This window comes from Pan troglodytes, chromosome 8, assembly GCF_028858775.2.
Source record: "Pan troglodytes isolate AG18354 chromosome 8, NHGRI_mPanTro3-v2.0_pri, whole genome shotgun sequence".
Lineage (NCBI taxonomy): Eukaryota > Metazoa > Chordata > Mammalia > Primates > Hominidae > Pan > Pan troglodytes.
The window spans coordinates 45,729,582-45,750,666 of NC_072406.2; the positions used below are offsets into that span (position 1 = coordinate 45,729,582).

General features: G+C 36.8%; 1 protein-coding gene across 30 annotated transcripts in view; it reads left to right on the plus strand.

The window, feature by feature from the left end:
• The window catches only part of CCDC7 (coiled-coil domain containing 7), a 411,675-nt gene that overhangs the window by 306,565 nt on the left and 84,025 nt on the right, over positions 1 to 21,085 (plus strand). For 27 of the 30 annotated variants that reach the window (XM_063781580.1, XM_063781581.1, XM_063781579.1 and 24 more), the window contains one exon: positions 20,275 to 20,382. The exons of the other annotated variants lie outside the window; for them this stretch is intronic. In XM_063781580.1, the coding sequence (XP_063637650.1) occupies positions 20,275 to 20,382 (108 nt within the window). The remainder of the gene's footprint in view (positions 1 to 20,274; positions 20,383 to 21,085) is intronic. 30 annotated transcript variants of the gene reach the window in all.

Genomic DNA, 21,085 nt, shown 5'->3' on the forward strand with positions numbered 1-21,085 from the left:
CAAGACTAATAAAGAAGAGAAGAATCAAATAGGTGCAATAAAAAATGATTAAGGGGATATCACTACCAATCCCACAGAAATACAAAGTACCATCAGGGAATACTATAAACACCTCTACACAAATAAACTAGAAAATCTAGAAGAAATGAATAAATTCCTGGACACATACACCCGCCCAAGATTAAACCAGGAAGAAGTTGAATCCCTGAATAGACCAGTAACAGGCTCTGAAATGGAGGCAATAATTAATAGCCTACCAACCAAAAAAAGTCCAGGACCAGATGGATTCACAGCCGAATTCTACCAGAGGTACAAAGAGGGGCTGGTACCATTACTTCTGAAACTATTCCAATCAATAGAAAAAGAGGGAATCCTCCCCAACTCATTTTATGAGGCCAGCAGCATACTGATACCAAAACCTGGCAGAGACACAACAAAAAAAGAGAATTTTAGACCAATATCCCTGATGAGCATCAATGCAAAAATCCTCAATGAAATACTGGCAATCCGAATCCAGCAGCACATCAAAAAGCTTATCCACCACGATCAAGTTGGCTTCATCCCTAGGATGGAAGGCTGGTTCAATATACACAAATCAATAAAGTAATCCATCATATAAATAGAACCTAAGACAAAAACCACATGATTATCTCAATAGATATGGAAAAGGCCTTTGACAAAATTCAACACCCCTTCTTGCTAGAATCTCTCAATAAACTAGGTATTGATGGGACATATCTCAAAATAATGAGATATTTATGACAAACCCACAGACAATATCATACTGAATGGGCAAAAACTGGAAGCATTCCCTTTGAAAACTGGCACAAGACAGGGATGCCCTCTTTCACCACTCCTATTCAACATAGTGTTGAAAGTTCTGGCCAGAGAAATCAGGCAGGAGAAGGAAATAAAGGGTATTCAATTAGGAAAAGAGGAAGTCAAATTATCCCTGTTTGCAGATGACATGATTGTATATTTAGAAAACCCTGTCGTTTCAGCCCAAAATCTCCTTAAGCTGATAAGCAACTTCAGCAAAATCTCAGGATACAAAATCAGTGTGCATAAATCACAAACATTCCTATACACCAATAGCAGACATACAGAGAGCCAAATCATGAGTGAACCCCCATTCACAATTGCTTCAAAGAGAATAAAATACCTAGGAATACAACTTACAAGGGATGTGAAGGACCTCTTCAAGGAGAAGTACAAACCACTGCTCAACGAAATAAAAGAGGACTCAAACAAATGGAAGAACATTCCATGCTCATGGATAGGAAGAATCAATATTGTGAAAATGGCCATACTGCCCAAGGTAATTTAGAGATTCAATGCCAGCCCCATCAAGCTACCAATGACTTTCTTCACAGAATTGGAGAAAACTACTTTAAAGTTCATATGGAACCAAAAAAGAGCCCGCATTGCCAAGTCAATCCTAAGCCAAAAGAACAAAGCTGGAGGCATCACGCTACCTGATTTCCAACTATACTACAAGGCTACAGTAACCAAAAGAGCATGGTACTGGTACCAAAACAGAGATATAGACCAATGGAACAGAACAGAGCCCTCAGAAAAAATGCCACATATCTACAACTATCTGATCTTTGACAAACCTGAGAAAAACAAGAAATGGGGAAAGGATTCCCTATTTAATAAATGGTGCTGGGAAAACTGGCTAGCCATATGTAGAAAGCTGAAACTGGATCCCTTCCTTACACCTTATACAAAAATTAATTCAAGATGGATTAAAGACTTACGTGGTAGACCTAACACCATAAAAACCCTAGAAGAAAACCTAGGCAATACCATTCAGGACATAGGCATGGGCAGGGACTTCATGTCTAAAACACCAAAAGCAATGGCAACAAAACCAAAATTGACAAATGGGATCTAATTAAACTAAAGAGCTTCTTCACAGCAAAAGAAACTACCATCAGAGTGAACAGGCAACCTACAGAATGGGAGAAAATTTTTGCAACCTACTCTTCTGACAAAGGGCTAATATCCAGAATCTACAATGAACTCAAACAAATTTGCAAGAAAAAAACAACCCCATCAAAAAGTGGGTGAAGGATATGAACAGACACTTCTCAAAAGAAGACATTTATGCAGCCAAAAAACACATGAAAAAATGCTCATCATCACTGGCCATCAGAGAAATGCAAATCAAAACCACAATGAGATACCATCTCACACCGGTTAGAATGGCGGTCACTAAAAAGTCAGCAAACAACAGGTGCTAGAGAGGATGTGGAGAAATAGGAACACTTTTACACTGTTGGTGGGACTGTAAACTAGTTCAACCATTGTGGAAGTCAGTGTGGCGATTCCTCAGGGATCTAGAACTAGAAATACCATTTGACCCAGCCATCCCATTACTGGGTATATACCCAAAGGATTATAAATGATACTGCTATAAAGACACATGCACACGTATGTTTATTGTGGCACTATTCACAATAGCAAAGACTTGGAACCAACCCAAATGTCCAACAATGATAGACTGGATTAAGAAAATGTGGCACATATACACCATGGAATACTATGCAGCCATAAAAAAGGATGAGTTCATGTCCTTTGTAGGGACATGGATGAAGCTGGAAACCATCATTCTCAGCAAACTATCGCAAGGATAAAAAACCAAACACCGCGTGTTCTCACTCATAGGTGGGAATTGAACAATGAGAACACGTGGACACAGGAAGGGGAACATCACACACCGGGGCCTGTTGTGGGGTGGGAGGATGAGGGAGGGATAGCATTAGGAGATGTACCTAATGCTAAATGATGAGTTAATGGGTCCAGCACACCAACATGGCACATGTATACATATGTAACAAACCTGCACGTTGTGCACATGTACCCTAAAACTTAAAGTATAATAATAATAAAATTTTAAAAAAAGATATTACAAAAAAAAGAACACCCAAAGCAAGATGGCTCAGAAAGGTTCAAAATAAAAATTATCACCCCACCCTGCACACACAAGACAAATTGAAATGGAAAGTAAATAGAAGATAGAAGTATGCCTTCACCTTAATTCTGACTTCCTCAACATATATTTTCAGCTAAACTATGAGAGAAGACCCCAAATTGTGTGCTAGTCATGGTGATATTCAGTATATTTAACAACTGGTAGGGAAATATATTAATAATGTAACGTATGAATTCAGAAATGGAAGTAATTGTATTTTACTCTCTAAAAGAAACTATTATGGCACTCCCAATCATTGTCAGTTTCAGGCTATAATAAATTCACTAGACAAAACAGACTTTAAACTAATATTACATTTATTTGGCTTCTTAATACAGAAGAGGGAATACAGAAAGCACAGTGTCTCTCTCACTGGGGCACCCAGCAGTTACCACATACCTTGTTTCTTTTGTTCTTTTCACCTATATTGACCATGTGCAGCTACTAATAAAGGAATAAAAGGGTATATGGTACTTGATACAGAACAAAGAGAGCACTGATACCGTGGCATCATATGGTAATAGGACACAAAATATCACCACTGGATACTCCTAATCAAATACTTAAAAATAGCAGGTTTCTGAGTGACCATGTCTTTGATAGCTTAACATACTTTTGCCAAAGTAATGAGTGTAATGAGATTAGCTGGTTACTCTTATTATGTTAGACAAAGTGGGGAAAGAAAAGTATGAGCTTGGAATTCAGATTTCCAGCCCAAGAGCCACATAATGACCTAAAACTTTCTATGACTACCCTGAAAGAAACCCTGGTCTCCTATAGTTACAAATTGCTGAAAACTAGCTCAGATTGCTGAAAACCATATCCAGAGTCTCATCCTGTGAGTGGCTGAATTATAATGCAAGTTGAATTCCCAATTTTATAGGATATCTTCTGTTAAAATGAGAGCATCGATTAGGATAGAACAAAATCCTAAAAATTGGAATGAGGAAATATGGGAAGATCCTAATGAAGCTAGGGATGTTTACTTCTAAACTCTGCTGGGTCCTCCTTGCCTTTGGAAGCAGAATTTCTAGAGACCGATGTCAGCAACATGATGGAATAGGAGGTTCCTTACTTTTCTCTCTCCCATAGATGCAGAGAATAAACATTTCCACATGGATCAATTCTCTCTGAGAGCCAGAAAGTGGTTGAGCGACTCCTACACATTGGGAAACTGAAAAAATATCCACATATTGGGTAGGGAAAGCAAAGACTCATGCACAAACTGCATCCTAAGCACCGTGTCATACAATTGGGAAATAATCCACAACTCATAACTTCTTCCTGAGGAATAAAGGGTTTGGACCACATATAGTGTTCTGCAACATTTACAGTTTCTGTCAGAGGATTTGGCTCTGAAATCACCTACTTCAGGGAGTGGAGGGAACTTGGAAGTCATGAGTTTGCCTGGAGAAGAGAGAACAAACAGATGGTTTTGAATGAGTGTGCGAGCACTTCTCATGGCTAGCTATAGGTCCCCAGAATCTAGTTTATTCCTGGAAGTGGTTTGTTGGCACACTCTTCCAGAAGCTGCCTGATATATATATAATAAATATATATATATATACTACCCAGAGTCACATAGATTCAACACAGTGCTTATCAATATTCCAATTACATTTTTAGAGAAACAGAAAACAAAAATTCTATAACTTCTATGGAATCACAAAAGACATCAAGTAGCCAAAACAGTCTTTAAAAAGAAAAACAAAGTTGCAGGCATCACACTTTCTGGTTTCAAATTGTATTACAAAGTGATTTTAAAATATGAAAATATTTTTAAAATATTTTTAAAAAACAACTATGGTACTGGTATAAAAACAGATGTACAAATTGACGGAAGAGAAAAGATGGCCCAGAAATAAACCCAAGCATTTGTGTCAACTAATTTTTCACAAGAGCATCAAGAAGACACAACGGGAGAATGACCATCTCTTTAACAAATAATGTTGGGAAATTTGAATACTCAAACGCAAAATAATGAAACTGGAACTTATTTTATAACATTCACAAAAATAAAATGGATTGAAGACCTAAACACAATACCTTTAACTATAAAACTCTTGAAGAAAACATAAGGGAAAAACTTCTTGATATTGATCTTGGCAATAATTTTTAGATAGCTCACCAAGAGCACAGGACACAAAAGCAAAAGTAAACAAGTGGAAGTATAATGAAACTAAAAATTTTCTGGACAAAGGAAACAATGCAGAAAATGAAAAGAGAGCCAACAGATTCAGAGAAAACATTCGTGAATCATATATTGTTAGATAAGCAGTTGATATTCAAAATATGTAAGGAACTCACAAACTGAACAGCAAAATGACAATAATAAAAGTCTGACAAAAATGGGCAAAGAACCTAAATAGACATTTTTTGAAATAAAACATACAAATGGTCAACAGGCATATGAAAAGATGCTCAACATCACTAATCATCAGGGAAATGCAAATAAAAACCATGAGTTATCATCACACACCTATTAGGATGGCTATCATCAAAAAGATAACATATGTTGGTGAGGTTATGGAGAAACAGAATCCTTACATACTGTTCAGGTGGTGAAAAACAATAGGGAGTTTCTTTAAAAAATTAAAAATAGAATTACCATATAACCCAGCAATTCCCCTTCTGGGTACATACCCAAAGGAAATGAAATAAATATCTAGTAAAGATATCTGCATCCCCGTGTCCATGTAACAGTACTCACAATAACCAAGATATGAAAACAAGGTGTCTGTCAGTGGATGTATCGATAAAGAAATTGTGGTGTTCTCATACAATGGAATAGTATTCTTCCTTTTAAAAAGGAGATACTACCATTCTCAACAACATGAATGAACCTGGAAGACATGCTAAGTGAAATAAGCCAGGCACATAAAGAAAAATTCTACATGATCTCACATATATGTTGAATCTAAAAAGTCATACTCATATAAGTGGAAGGTAAAATGGTGGTTACCTGAGGCTGGGGGAAGGGGGACAAATGGGGAGATGTTACAAAAGGGCACAAAATTTCAGTTAGATAGGAGTATTAATTTCTGGACAGCTACTGTATAGCATGGTCATTATAGTTAATATTCTATATACTTGAAAATTGCTCAGAGAGTAGACTTTATTCTCACTATAAAAAAGGATATGTGAGGTGATAGATATATTAATTAACTTGATTTAATCATTCTGCAATGTATACATATATCAAAACACCACTCATACCCCATAAATATATACAATAAAAAGACAGAAGCAGCCTTTTCATTCCTGTCAGAAGAGATTAATCTTGCTGTGTCCGAAGAAACTATAATTGCCTCCCTTGAGATAGTTACCTTGCAAAACACTTCTGATTCTCCCCAAGACTCACCCCCACCACCCTCTTTTGCTTGTAGACCTATAATTAGACACAAGTCCCACCAGCCCCCTAAAGATGAAGTACAAAGTATGGCTCATGAGAAGGTGCACTGCATTCTGAAAAAACTACATAATTTTTCTAATTTATTTAGACAGAAATCAGGGGAATATGTTTGGGAATCAATATTGCATGTATAGGATGAAGATGAAAAGAACAAAGTTAGATCACACCAAATTTATTGATATGGTATAATTTATTTATCACTAAGCAGAGATTCATGGTTTAATGTTGCAGCATGGAGGTTAGAAAGGACTGTAACAGTCAATTTGGTTGGCTGAAAATGGACCAAAAAGTGGCCTATACTAAGTGAAGTTGAAATGCAGAATTGCCTTGGTTTACTGAAAAGGAAGGGATTCGAAGGCCTAGGAAAATTGGAATGTTAATGTGGATTTATCATTTAAGATCTGCTCACCCATCTTAGGAGGGTCCAGAGGACACACCTTTCACCACAACTGTGAGAAATGTGAAGACAGCCCCAGCATTCTCAAACAGCCCTGTGGTTGCTCTTCTCTATAGCTCAGAAATCACACTGGATGTTGCTGCTACTGAATTGGGAACCTTAAATGCAATAGGAATAATTGGGTCTCAGAGGCCAAGTGGTGGCATTTAAACATCAGAAACAACAGTGTCATGGTTACCATAATGGAAATCAAAGTAGAAATCAGAATAGTCTGACTTGAGATATCTATGGCATTGGCTAGTTGATAATTGTGTTTGTTGAAGTGACATAAATGGTCAGCCTACTAAATTCTTACATAATCTGTATAAGCAGAAGAGTTCTAGATCAAGTGGACAAAGTCTAATTTAAATAATAAAAACACAGTCATGGCCTCTCAATCAATTCCCAGACTTGATCAAGTTTACAGACCCAGGACCCCTTGAAGGAAGGGTACCTTGAGGAAGGACCTAGTATACTGCCAAAAATTTATACCTTTAATTTTTCTCCCAGCCTTCCTCAAAGGGACCTATGGCCTTTTTGCTGGGTTACTACACAACATATAAAAGGAAATAATAAGATTTTTTAGGGATTAATGGACAGTGCCTCTGAACTGACACTAATTCCAAAAGGCCAAAAATGTCATGATGGTTCACTGGAAAGGAAACTATGGAGGGCAAGTGATCAATGGGACTTTAGCACAGATCTGTCTCACAGTGGATCCAGTGGAAGCTGAACTCATCCTCTTGTCATTTCCCCAGTTCGTGAATGTATAATTTAATAAATATACTCATCAACTGGCAGAATTTTCACATTGGTTTCCTGACCTGTGGAGTAAGGACCATTATGGTAGAAGAGGCCAATTAGAAGCTACTAGAACTGATTCTACCTAGGAAAATTGTAAACCAAAAGCAATATTACATTCGCAGAGAGATTTGGAAGATTAGTGACTTCATCAAGGACTTGAAAAATGTTGGGGTTGTGATTTCAACCACATCCTTCAACTCACCTATTTGGCCTGTTCAGAAAACAGGTGGATCTCAGAAAATAACAGTGGATTATCATAAATTTAAATAGATGGTGATTCTAATTGTAGATACTGTACTAAATAATGATTTCATTGCTTGAGCAAATTAACATATCCCCTGGTAACTGGCATGGAAATATTGATCTGGAAGATTGCTTTATTTTCTGCTTTCCTATAGTGAAGAAGCAGTTTTCTTTTAGCTGGAAAGTCTAGCAATGCATCTTCACTGTCCTACCTTAAGGGTATATCAGTTCTCCCGCTCTATATCATAATTTAGTTTGCAAGGAACTTGAAAGCCTTTCTACAAGATATCATACTTGTTTATTATATTGATGATATGCTGACTGGACCTCTTGAGTAAAAAGTACTCTAGGTATATTAGTAAGATATTTGCATGTCAGAAGGTGGGACATGAATCCAAAAAATTTAGGGGCCTTCTACATCATGAAATGTTTAGAAGTCTAGTGGAATGGGACATGTCAAGATATTCCTTCTGAAATAAGGAAAAATTGTTGCATCTGGCCTCTCCTACTACCCAAAAAAACAGGTATAATGCCTATTTGACCTCTCTGTATATTAAGGCAACGTATTCCTCATTTGGGCATGCTACTGTGGCTCACTCACTTACTGAGTGACCTGGAAATCTGTTAGTTTTGAGTGGAACCAAGAACAAGAGAAGGTTCTGCAACAGGTACAGGGTGCTCTTCCACTTGGGAAACATGATCTTACAGATCCAATGGTGCTGGAAGTGACAGTAGCAGATAGGGATGCTCTTCAGAGCCTTCGGCGAGTTCCTATAGGTGAATCACAGTGCAGGCCCCTTGGAGCAAAGCCATCTCATTCTGTGCAAATAATTATCCTTTTTGTAAAACAGTTCTTGGCCTGCTATTGGGTGTTAGTAGAAACTGAACACTTAACCATGGACCACCAAGTTGCCAAGCAATCTGAGCTGCCCATCATGAACCGGATGTTATCTGACCCTCCAAATAGTTTGGCATGCAGGTAGTACTCCATCATCAAATAGAAGTGGTGTACATGAGACAGTGCTCAGGCAGGCCCTGAAAGCACAAGTAACATATATGATGTGGCCAAATACCTATGGTCTCCACTTCTGCTACATTACCTTCTCTCTCCCAGCCTACTCTCTTCAGTACCCCTTTCAGCAATATGAGGTTAAAACCAGGTACTGTGATTACTCGCTTGATTTTTGGTTCTTGTGATGGTGCTTTTTTCCATATTGTTAGTTGTTAAAATTTGATGTTTCTGTAAGGGGGATGAATAGTGTAGACTTCCATTCAGCCATCTTCCTCCAATTCTGCCAGGCTCTTTTCAACAACCAGATCTTGCAGGAACTAATACTAATAGAGTAACAACTCACTCATTACTGTGGAGAGGGCACCAAGCCATTCATGAGAAATTTTATCCCATAGCCAACACACCTCCCACTGGGCACGTGTCCAATATTGTTGATCAAGTGTCAACATGAGATTTGGAGGGGACACGTATGCACACCATATTACTTTTCCATTAAATTTTTGTTTGGCCACTATTCTGGGGATTGTAAGAGATATGATATATTCATACTACGTTTTGCCTTTTACCTAATTTTTATACACTGGTCATGTTAAATGTGATTCTTTGTCCAAATGAGATATATTTCAGGGAGCCAAGTGGTATAAAATGTGTTTTTCTAAACTATTGATTGTATTTTCTGCTTTGGCTTCCTTTAGAAGAAATTAAAAAACCAAAATAGAACAAGTATCTATTCCTTTAAAAATTTATTTGTGAAGTGGAGGCAGAGCAAGATGGCTGAAAAGAATGCTCCAGGAGTCATCCTCCTCTCCTCCCTGCAGGAACATCAAATTGAACAACTATCCATACAAGAGAGCACTTTCATAGAACCAAAAAATCAGCTGTCTGAAGAAGGATGGGTACGAGCAAGTCCAGACTGCAAAGACTGACATAAAGACCTAAACTTTTCAATGCCCAGACATTAACAAATGTCCACAGGCATCAAGAATATATAGGAAAATATAACCTCACCAAACTGATTGAATAAGGCATCAGTAACCAGTTCTGGCAAAATGGAGATATGTGACCTCTTAGAGAATTTAAAATAGCTGTTATGAGGAAGCTGAATGATCTTCAGATAACATAGAGAAGGAATCCAGAAATTTATCAGAGAAATTTAACAAAGAGATTGAAGTAATAACTTTAAAAACACCCAGAAATTCTGGAGTTGAGAAATTCAATGGACATATACAAAAATGCATCAGAGTATCTCAACAGCAGAAGTGATCAAGTAGAAGAAAGGATTACTGACTCAAAGGCTTTTGAAAATACAGAGAAGAAAAAAATGGAAAAGAATGCAGTATGCTTACAAGATTGTATGGCTATTTAAATAACATTATTTAAATATCACAAGTATGTATTTAGTACTTGTATTTAACATTACAAGTATGGCTATTTAAATAACATTAATTCCTTTCTTTCATCAGTATTCTGTATTTTTCCTTGTAGTGGTCTTTCTCCTCCTTGGTTAAATATATTCCTAAGTATTTTATTTGTAGCTATTGTAAATGGGATTGCCTTCTTGATTTAATTCTCAGCTTGTTAAGGTATACAGAAATGCCACTAATTTTTGTACATTGATTTTGTATCCTGAAACTTTACTGAATTTGTTTATGAAATCTAAGAGTTTTGGAGAAGTCTTTAGGTTTTTCTAGATATTAGATCATATTATCAGTGAACAAAGATCATTTGACTTCCTATTGTCCTATTTTGATGCCTTTTATTTTTTTTTCTTGCCTCACAGCTCTGGGTAGGACTTCCAGTATTATGTTGAATAGGAGTGGTGAAAGTGGGCATCCTTGTTCCACTTCTTAGAAGATTGCTTTTAACTTTTGTGTGTTTAGTATGATGTTGGCTGTGGGTTTGTCATATATGGCCTTTATTATTTTGAGGTATGTTTCTTCTATACCTAGTTGATTGAAGATTTTTATCCTGAAGAAATGCTGAACTTTATCAAATGCCATTTTTAAATATGTCGAGATTATCAAAAGTGTTTTGTTTTTAATTCTCTTTTTGTGTTGAATCACTTTTATTTATTTGCATATATTGAACCATCCTTGAATCCCTGGAATAAACCCCACTTAATCATGGTATATTATATTTTTGATGTGCTATTGGATTTGGTTTGCTAGCATTTTGTTGAAGATTTTTTCAACTATAATCAGCAGAGGATTTTGGTCTGTAGTTTTTTTGTGTGTCCTTCTTCAGCTTTGGTATCAGGGTGGCTTCGTAGAATGAATTGTAGAGGATTCTCTCTTTTTATAATTTTTGGAACAGTTTCAACAGGATTGGTACCAGTTCCTCTTTGCACATTTGGTAGAATTTGGCTGTCAATCCATCTAGTTCTGAGCTTTTTTTTAATTGGGAGATTTTTATTACTAGTTCAATCTTACTACTCCTTATTGGTCTGTTCAGGATTTCTGTTTCTTCCTGGTTCAATCATGGAAGGTTGTATGTTTAGAAATTTATCCATTTCCTCTAGGTTTTTCTTTTTGTGAGCATATAGTTATTCATGTACTCTGATAATTTTTTTAAATTTCTGTGGTATCAGTTCTTATGTCTCCTTTTTCATATCTGATTATGTTTACTTGGATTTTTTTTGTTGTTGTTAATCTAGATAGTGATTTATCGATTTTTAAAAATCTTTTCAGGGAACTGAGTTTTCATTTGGTTGATCCATTGTATTATTATTATTATTTCTTTTTGAAATTATACTTTAAGTTCTGGGATACATGTGCAGAACGTGCAGTTTTGTTACGTAGGTATACATGTGCCATGGTGGTTTGCTGCACCCATCAACCCGTCATCTACCTTAGGTATTTCTGCTAATGCTATCCCACCCCAAGCCCCCCACCCCTCAACAGGCCCCAGTGTGTGATGTTCCCCTCCCTGTGTCCATGTTTTCTCATTGTTCAACTCCCACTTATGAGTGAGAACATGCAGTGTTTGGTTTTCTGCTCCTGTGTTAGTTTGCTGAGAATGATGGCTTCCAGCTTCATCCATGTCCCTGCAAAGGACATGAACTCATCCTTTTTATGTCTGCATAGTATTCCATGGTGTATATGTGCCACATTTTCTTTATCCAGTCTATCATTGATGGGCATTTGGGTTTGTTCCTAGTCTTTGCTATTGTGAATAGTGCCGCAATAAACATACATGTGCATGTGTCTTTATAGTAGAATAATTTATAATCCTTTAGGTATATACCCAGTAATGGGATTGCTGGATCAAATGGTATTTCTGGTTCTAGATCCTTGAGGAGTCACCACACTGTCTTCCACAATGGTTGAACTAATTTACATTGTATTATTTTTAAGTCTCAATTTCATTTAGTTCTGCTCTTTTCTTTGTTATTTCTTTTCTTCTGCTAGTTTTGGGTTTGGTTTGTTCTTGTGTTTCTAGATCCTTCAGGAGCAACGTTGGGTTGTTAACTTGTGATATTTATATTTATTTGATGTAGGCATTTAACGTTAACTTCTCTCTTAGCACTGCTTTTGCTGTATTCAAGAGGTTTTGGTATATTGTATCTCCATTTTCACTTGTTTCAGAAAATTTTTAAATTTCCATCTTAATTTCATTATTGACCCAAATATCATTCAGGAGCATGTTGTTTAATTTCCATGTATTTGTACAGTTTCAAGAATTCCTCTTGGAATTGATTTCTAGTTTTATTCTTTGTGGTCTGAGAAGACACTTGATAAGATTTTGATTTTATAAAATTTATCAAGATTTGTTTTGTGGCCTATTATATGGTCTGTCTTGGAGAATGTTACATGTGCTGATGAGAAGAATGTGTATTCTGAAGATCTTGAATAGAATTTACTATAGATACCCATTGTGTTTATTTGTTCTAGCATGTCATTTAAGTCTGTTGTTTCTCTGTTGACTTTTTGTCTCAGAGATCTTTTGAGTGTTATCAGTGGTCTATTGAAGTCCTACTATTATTGTTTTGCTATCTTATTTCTTATGTCTAGTAGTAATAGTTTTATGATGCTAGGAGCTCCAGTGTTTGGTACATATAAATTTAGGATTGTAATATCTGCTTGTTGAATTGATCTTTTTATCAGTATGTAGTGACCATCGTTGTCTTTTTTTCTTTTTACTGTTGTTGCTTTGAAGTATTTTGTCTGATACAAGAAGAGCTACTCTTGCTCACTTTTGGTTTCCATCTGTGTACAATACCTTTTTAATTCCCTTTTCCTTGAGTTTATATGAATCCTTCTATGTTAGGTAAGTCTACTGAAGACAGCAGAGATTTGGGTTGTGATTTTTTATCCATTCTGAATATTTTAAGTGGATCATTTAGGCCATTTACATTCAATGTTAATATTAAGATGTGAGGTACTGTTTTCTTCATCATGTTAATTGTTACCTGATTTTTCAAATTGTGTTCTTATTTTATAGGCCCTGTGAGTTTTAAGCTTTCAAGAAATTATATTTTGGTGCATACTGTGCTTTTGTTTCAAGGTTTAGAATTCCTTTTAGTATTTCTTATAGGGCTGATTTGGTAGTGACAAATTTCCTCAGCATTTGTCTGAAAATGACTTTATTTCTTCTTCATTTATAAAACTTAGTTTTGCAGGATACAAAATTCTTGGCTGACAGTTATTCTGTTTAAGGAGATTGAAACTTAGTTTTGCAGGATACAATATTCTTGGTTGACAGTCGTTCTGTTTAAGGAGGTTGAAGATAGTTTCCCAATCCCTTCTGGCTGATATGCTTTCTGCTGAGAAATCTGCTGTTAGTCTGATAGTTTTTTTCTTTTTAGGTTACCTCATGCTTTTGTCTTACTGCTTTTAGATTTCTTTCTAACTGCCCAGTGAAGTTGCCACATTCCAGGCTGCTGATGGGGCATGTCTGCAAGGTGATGTGACCTGTCCTCAAGTTTTCCAGTAGTGGGTACCAGCACCAGCTTTAATGGGGGTGGCAGGAGAGTCACATAGACTCTGTGAAAGTACTTGGTTATTGATAGCCTCAGTGTGTTGGCTTTTTTGAACACCAGTTAAGAGTAGTAATGAACTGGTCCCACAGACAGACTAAGGACCGCCTGGTTAGCAGAGTGGTGCAGGCAGTAGTGATAGCTGAGATCATGCAGCTATTTTCTTCTTCTTGGGTGCAGTGCTATTCTGCCAGGAGATACTGTAGTGGATTGTCTTGGTTGGCCTCCAGCCAGATGGCAGTGCTTCCAAATGTGGGAGTAGTAGTGGGATTTTTGCTTGCCTTATGTTGTCCAGGGTGGGGTACTCTGATTTTATAGGCAATGGGCAGGGCCATGTAGCTTTCAAGAGATTCTATCCTTTGTGTTAAGCCAGGATGTGTGGCAGGGCAAAGCCAGGTGGGAACTGGGTCTGGTGGGTTTGTACTCTGAGTCTCCCTGTGCAGGGCAAGCAGCAACCCCTGTGGGTGTTGGGGAATGGGAGTGGGTCTCAGACCACTGGGTTGATGTTCCACAGGGGAGCATTGCTGCCTCTGCTATGCAGAAGAGTTTGTGCAGGGAGTGGGGAGTAGCAGGCAGTGGTAAGCCCCACATAGTTCCCACTCATTTGGTGAGGCAGATCCACTCCCACAGTGTTCCACTGACAGCAGAAAGCTGAGTTCCAGTCAGCCTATAATCAGAACTCACAGCTACTGGGAGTCATAAACTTTCCCCAGGGAAATAGCAACCATGGCTTTTAGGCCACACTCCTCCCTGTTCACTGCAAAGCCAGGCACCCAGCTCCTGCATCCACAGCTACAACACTCAGGACTCCTGTACTCAAAGTCTGCTTTTCACTCTCCCCAACCATGGCCCTAGCCAAGAGAGTTTGTGTTATATTGTGAAACCATGTTGGGAGCTTCTTTCAACCTGTGACCAACACCTGAACGTTTTGACTGTCCTCTGCAGGGTCCCCTGTTAAGATCAGTAAGGAATGGCTGCCCTTGGTCCACACTGGAATCTGGGAGTGCATGCAAGGATCATGCTGCTCCTACTTTTATATTCCATTATCCTCACCAAGTCAGTTCCTGCACTGGGTGAGATTAGGGCCTTCCCTGGTGATACGGACTTTCAGGATCCCTGGTGGGGGTGTGTATGCCGGAGGCAAACTTCCCACCTCTCACATTCTGGGGACTGGGAGCCCTTCACCTGACTCACAGTGTAGGCTGCAGCCTTTTGCTTCTTTCAAAGGGTCCATAGATTCCTTTGGTTTTCCTGTTCAGGTTCGGCATCACTTCTTGAAAAAAAGTTCACAGCGTCAATCTCATTATCCCATCTTCTCCTGATCTCCAGGGTTTCTGCTGAGAAATCAACTGAAAGTTGTATTAAGACTTCATTAATTTTGATATGTTTCTTTTCTCTTGCTACATTTAATATTCTGTCCTTAACTTGTTAATTTGATTATGATGTGCCTTGGTGATTACATTTTGGCTTGAATTTGACTGGTGACCTGAGCTTCCTATACCTGGATGCTGTTTTCTGTCACCATGTTTGGGATAATTTCAGTCACTATTTCCTTAAATATGCTTGCTAGGCCTTTTTCTCTCTTCTATCATTTAGCAACTCCTATTATGCTGAGGTTAGCTTATTTGATGTTGTCTCGTAATTCTGATAGGCCTTCTTCATTGTTTTTTATTCACGTTTCTTTTTGCTCCTCTAATTGTATAATTTCATATGTTCTGTCTTTGAGTTCACTGATTTTTTTTCCTGTTTAAGTCTGCTGTTAAGCTTTTTTTGAATTTTTTATTCAATTTACATATTCTTTATTTTGAGAGTTTCTCTTTGGTCTTAAAAAATTGTTTCTATTTCTTGGTTAAATTTCTAATTTTGTTCCTGAATTGTTTTCCAAATTTCATTTAGTTTTCTATCTGTATTTTTTTGTAATTCCTTTAACTTTTAAAAGAAGATTATTCTGAATTATCAGCCATTTTATAGATCTTCAATTTTTCTGAGTCCATTACTGAAGGTTTTTTTGCTCTTTTTTGGTGGTGTCATATTTTCCTGAGTTTTTACAAGTCTTGATTTTTATGTTGATGCCTGCACATTGAGCTTTTGCAGGTGTTTTTGATAGTGTTAGGTCTTTACTGCTTAATACTAGAACTTAATCACTGGTCTGCTCTTGCTTCTGAGTCTGGGGAAGACTTATAGTGAGAACTGGAAATTAAATGGTGCACTGGAAATAAATCACTGCCCTGTTGTTTTCAAGTCTGTGGAAGACTTATAGTGAGCCCTGTAACTTAAACACTGCTCTAGAACTATGTTGCTGCCCTGCCATTGTTCTTCAATCAATTACAAAAACTATTAATATAAATAGTTTTTATTTTTAAGTGAGCACCAGAACTTAATTGCCAAACATGTTGATGTTTCCAGATCAAGAGGAGGCTTCACATGAATATGTGGATTTTGTGGGAAATCCAGCCAGGAATTTGGTCCTTCCTGTGGATTGTGTCTTCTTCAGCACTATGGGCCATCCACTTTACTCAATGTGGTATCTTCACTGATTGGAGCGCAGAACACCTACAAAAATTCACATGCCAGTCAATGCAATTAGAACCTTCCCTTTTTTTTTTTTAAACCACAGTTCATCCCAGGTGGTTCAGTCCTCCCTGCACTTTAAATGTTCCATGGGACAGGACTGGAGTGAGCTTCCTGTGAAGATTCTATAACCAGCTGGGAGATTGAACATTCACCTCCAATTTCCTCCTCCCACCCCAGGAACCATGTGTCTAGGGAAATTCTGTGAGTGGTGTTAGCCCTGCTTGCAGGAGGGGGTGACACCCTTAAAAGTGATTATTCCTCTTACCAGCATCAGATTTTCTTGATTCTGTGTGTCCAGGAAGTTTCTCCACTACTCCCTTGAGTTTTGGTGAATTCAGGATGGTATTCTTGTCTTTGAATAATTTCTCGTTGTATTTTTTTTCTAGGGGAAGTGATGCTGGGAGATCTTCTAGTCTGCCATCTTGCTTACATCACTCTGTGATTTTCCTGGTTATTTATCTTTTAGGTTTATTTGTGATTGTTACAGTTTCTGTGCTGGCTTCTCATGCTGGTTGGATTATTATTAATTTTTGAATGGGAACTTCTAAATAATAAAGTGGTTAGTGGAATGTATACATGTGGTAGATTGATGGAGGATGAGATTTTGTGGGAAATGGATAGATTCTGTCCAGGTTTGGTGTCATATTATTAAATATTTTGTTGTTGTTAAAGAAGCTATTGCAACTCACATATGTGTCTTTTGTCTGTTGCAGTTTTGCACTATCTTCCTCCCTCTATTTTTAGCCATTTTTACTGTCAGCATTCCTAACTTCTATTAGGAATCTCTGTCTCAAGCAATAGAAATGGTCCATCAGTGTGGATTCTTCTTCAACTCTCCTTTCTTAGGACCCTAAATATGATTACCACTATAAAGGCATATTAGGCATGCCTTTCAGTGATGACACTTTGGAGGAAAACCTGTGTACTGTTATAGGTTCAAGACAGCATGACTATTATCTCTTAGTATTCTCCAAAGCCTTGTGCCAGATTTCCTGACAGTACTTTTAGTATCAGGGGGCTATGGAAATTTTCTTACTTTTTTTCTTTTGTTTCTGGGAGTTTTATAGGAAAAGTGAGGGCAAAGGGGAGCTTTATTCTGCCATCTTCTTAAGGATATAAAAATAGAAAATAACCAGAGACTTTGCAAGATTACTGTATGACTTTCTGACGTTGAGTACTTTGAAGATTACTAAGAGCACAAGTTTAAATACCTATAGTAACTATCTGTTTTTAGAAAAAAACCGTAATGCTCTAGATCTCCAAAGTGATTTGGTGAGGAATAAACATATATACTATATAATCCAAAATTGCTTTTCCATGGTCCTAGATCATAGAGAGATACATTGGTGGGTAAATGATCATATTTTCGAAGGAAATATACCAGCGATTGGCTCTTAAATTGCACCCATATATTAGAATTAATCCCTTTCTAAAGACAGATACTTTTCTTGTAGTACTAGCTGAAGATTTGTCCTTCACACATGAATATATAAGTCTTAAACTATCTGCAGATATTTTGAAAATTTGAAAATTATTGTAAATATCTAGATTTCTGGCTTCTTTGGGGAATTTAGAACACCTGAGAATATCTGTCATGCATTTTTAGTGGTAAGAATAATGGTTTTTTTTTTTTAATAGAACAGGTACTCTCTATTTCACCTTGCTCTTTATGCCATCCCTATCATCACCAGGCTCATTACACTCATATTACATACTCAGTCTCAGTAGACATTTGGGTTTATTAGTTGGAGAACAGATTTTGGAAACTAGAAGAATCAATTCATTCCAGGTTTTTATACTTAATAACTATGTGGCCTTCCACAATATGCATAATATCAATAAGTTCTATTTCCCTCATCTGTTAAATGGAGATAAAATACTTATTTTCTTCAATTATTATAATGATTAAATGAGATAATACTTCAAAAGTACTTAGTATAATCGATGGCATATAGTAGCTATTTTGTATGAATTTGAAATTATTTAACATATTTGTATTCAATTGAATAATTAGTATGTTAAATTGCAAAGTAAATAAGGTTAGATGATTAGATGATTGGGAGGTAAAATATCTGTAATTAGTACTATGTACTATACTTCTGTCTCAAACAAAATGTTAGGGTTTTTTGTTGTTTTTTACTATGTGTACTTTTTTTACTTTTTCAGCTATCTTAGAAGCAGCTGGTCCACAAGCAGATTAGTTACAAAGTATGTTGTGTGATGCTGAGGTCTGTGGTATGACTGAATGCATCACCCAGATAGCATAATACCCAAGAGGTCATTTTACCCCTTCTTCCTCCCCCTTTTAGTATTCCACAGTCTCTATGTCTGTGTTTACCCAGTGTTTATCTCCCACATGTAAGGGAAGAGATGCAGTATTTGGTTTTCTGTTTCTGCATTAGCTCCCTTAGGATAATGGCCTCCAGCTGCATCCATGTTGCTGCAAAAGACATGATTTTGTTCTTTTTTATTGCTGTTTATTATTCCGTGGTATATATGTACCACATTTTCTATATCCAGTTCACCACTGATGAGCACCTATGTTGATTCTGTGTCTTTGCTATTATGAATGGCACTGTGGTGAACGTATGGATGCATGTGTCCATTTGGTAGAACAATTTATTTTCCTTCAGGTATATAGCCAGGAATGGGATTGCTGAGTCAAATGGTATTTCAACTCTTGGTTCTTTGAGAAATCTCCGAACTGCTCTCCAAGTGTTTAGACTAATTTACATTCCCACATAGCCATTCTGACTGGTGTGAGATGGTATCTCATTGTGGTTTTAAATTGCATTTCTCTGATGATTAGTGATGTGGAGCATTTTTTCATATGTTTCTTGGCCACTCGTATGTCTTCTTTTGAGACGATTCTGTTTATGTCCTTTGCCCCACTTTATAATGGAGTTATTTGTTTTTTGCTTGTTGGTTTAAGTTCCTTATAGATTCTAGACCTTCGTTAGATGCATAGTTCATGGATATTTTTCTCTTATTCTATAGGTTGTCTGTCTAATCCGTTGATAGTTCCTTTTGCTGTGCAAAATATTTTTAGTTTAACTAGATCCCATTTGTCAATTTCTGTTTTTATTGCAATTGCTTTTGAAGACATAGCCATACATTCTTTGCCAAGGCTGATATTGAGAAGGGTATTTACTAGGCTTTCTTCTAGGATTGTTATAGTTTGAAGTCTTACATTTAAATCTTTAATCCTTCTTGACTAAATTTTTGTATATGATAAAAAGCAGGGGTCCAATTTCATTCTTCTGCATATGGCTTGCCAGCTATCCCAGCATCATTTATTGAGTAAGGAGTCCCTGTTGCTTATTTTTTCTGGGATTCTCAAAGATCAGATGATTGTAGGTATGTGGCTTTATTTCTGGGTTCTCTACTCTGTTCAGTTGGTCTATGTGTCTGTTTTTGTACCAGTACAATGCTGTTTTGGTTACTGTAGCCCTGTAATATAGTTTCAAGTCAGGTAGTATGATGCCTTCAACTTTGTTCTTTTTGCTTAGGATTGCTTTGGCTATTAGGCTTCTTTTTGGATTCATATGAATTTTAGAATAGCTTCTCCTAAGTCTGTTAAAAATGACATTGGTAGTTTGATAGGACTCCACTGAACCTGTAAATTGCTTTGGGCAGTATGGCCGTTTAATGACATAGATTCTCTCAATCCATTAGCATGGACTGTTTTTTCATTTATTTGTGCCATTTCTGCTTTCTTTCGCAGTGTTTTTGCAGTTCTTGTTGTAGAGATCTTTCACCTTCTTGGTTACATGCATTGCTAGGTGTTTCACAAAATGTTAGTTTTTTAAATCAACTACTTTGACAATCTGTTATCTTACAGTTAAAAATGAAGCAGCCTCAGAACTTCCAGATACAGCAGAAAATCTTCCAGCAGTGTACCCATCAATTAGCGACCTAATAATTCAATTTGATTTAAACAAAGTGGTCGGTAAGTACAGATTTATGTTTGGATACAGTAGAACACAATCTAAGAATTAAAATATTTCAACTGTATAGTTCTGTTAAAAAACAGGAAATTCAAAGAAGGAGTAGTCTTTCTCAACTTAAGTTCATTCTGCTCAATCAATCTACATGTCAATTAAGTGTATCTTTAAATTTCGTGTTTTTACTCCATCAGACAACATTAATTTTGTAATGTTTCATATATTTCCCTTTACCTACTCATGAAACAAAACACATATAGCCTTTCCACTACTGTGAATTTTCATAACATAAACTGGATGATATGTGAACAGTTCCTTGAGGACATAGTTGTAATTTCTTATACCATCTTTTGTATAACAAGATGGAAAGACAAATGGAACTAGTACCATATAGGCAATATGGCTGCCTTGTGATGTGCTTATTATTAAATTTGCAATGTCAAATGGTGACAAAGATCATCAGAATGTGGAAGAAGCTAGAATATGTGTGAAAGGTAGTGGTAGTGTGGTTAAGTGACTATTTTCTAATAAGATAAAACCAAAATGTTCTGTGGTAGCTTTCGAATCACTCCTTAAAGGCATCAGGCAAACATGAACAAAATGGCAAACTGAAAACATCCAAACTCTCGTTCCCTGACAGAAACATTGAAAAAAATTAGAATAATCTATCAGAACCAGTTTTGTGAGAGCTTCAGAAAATAGTCACAG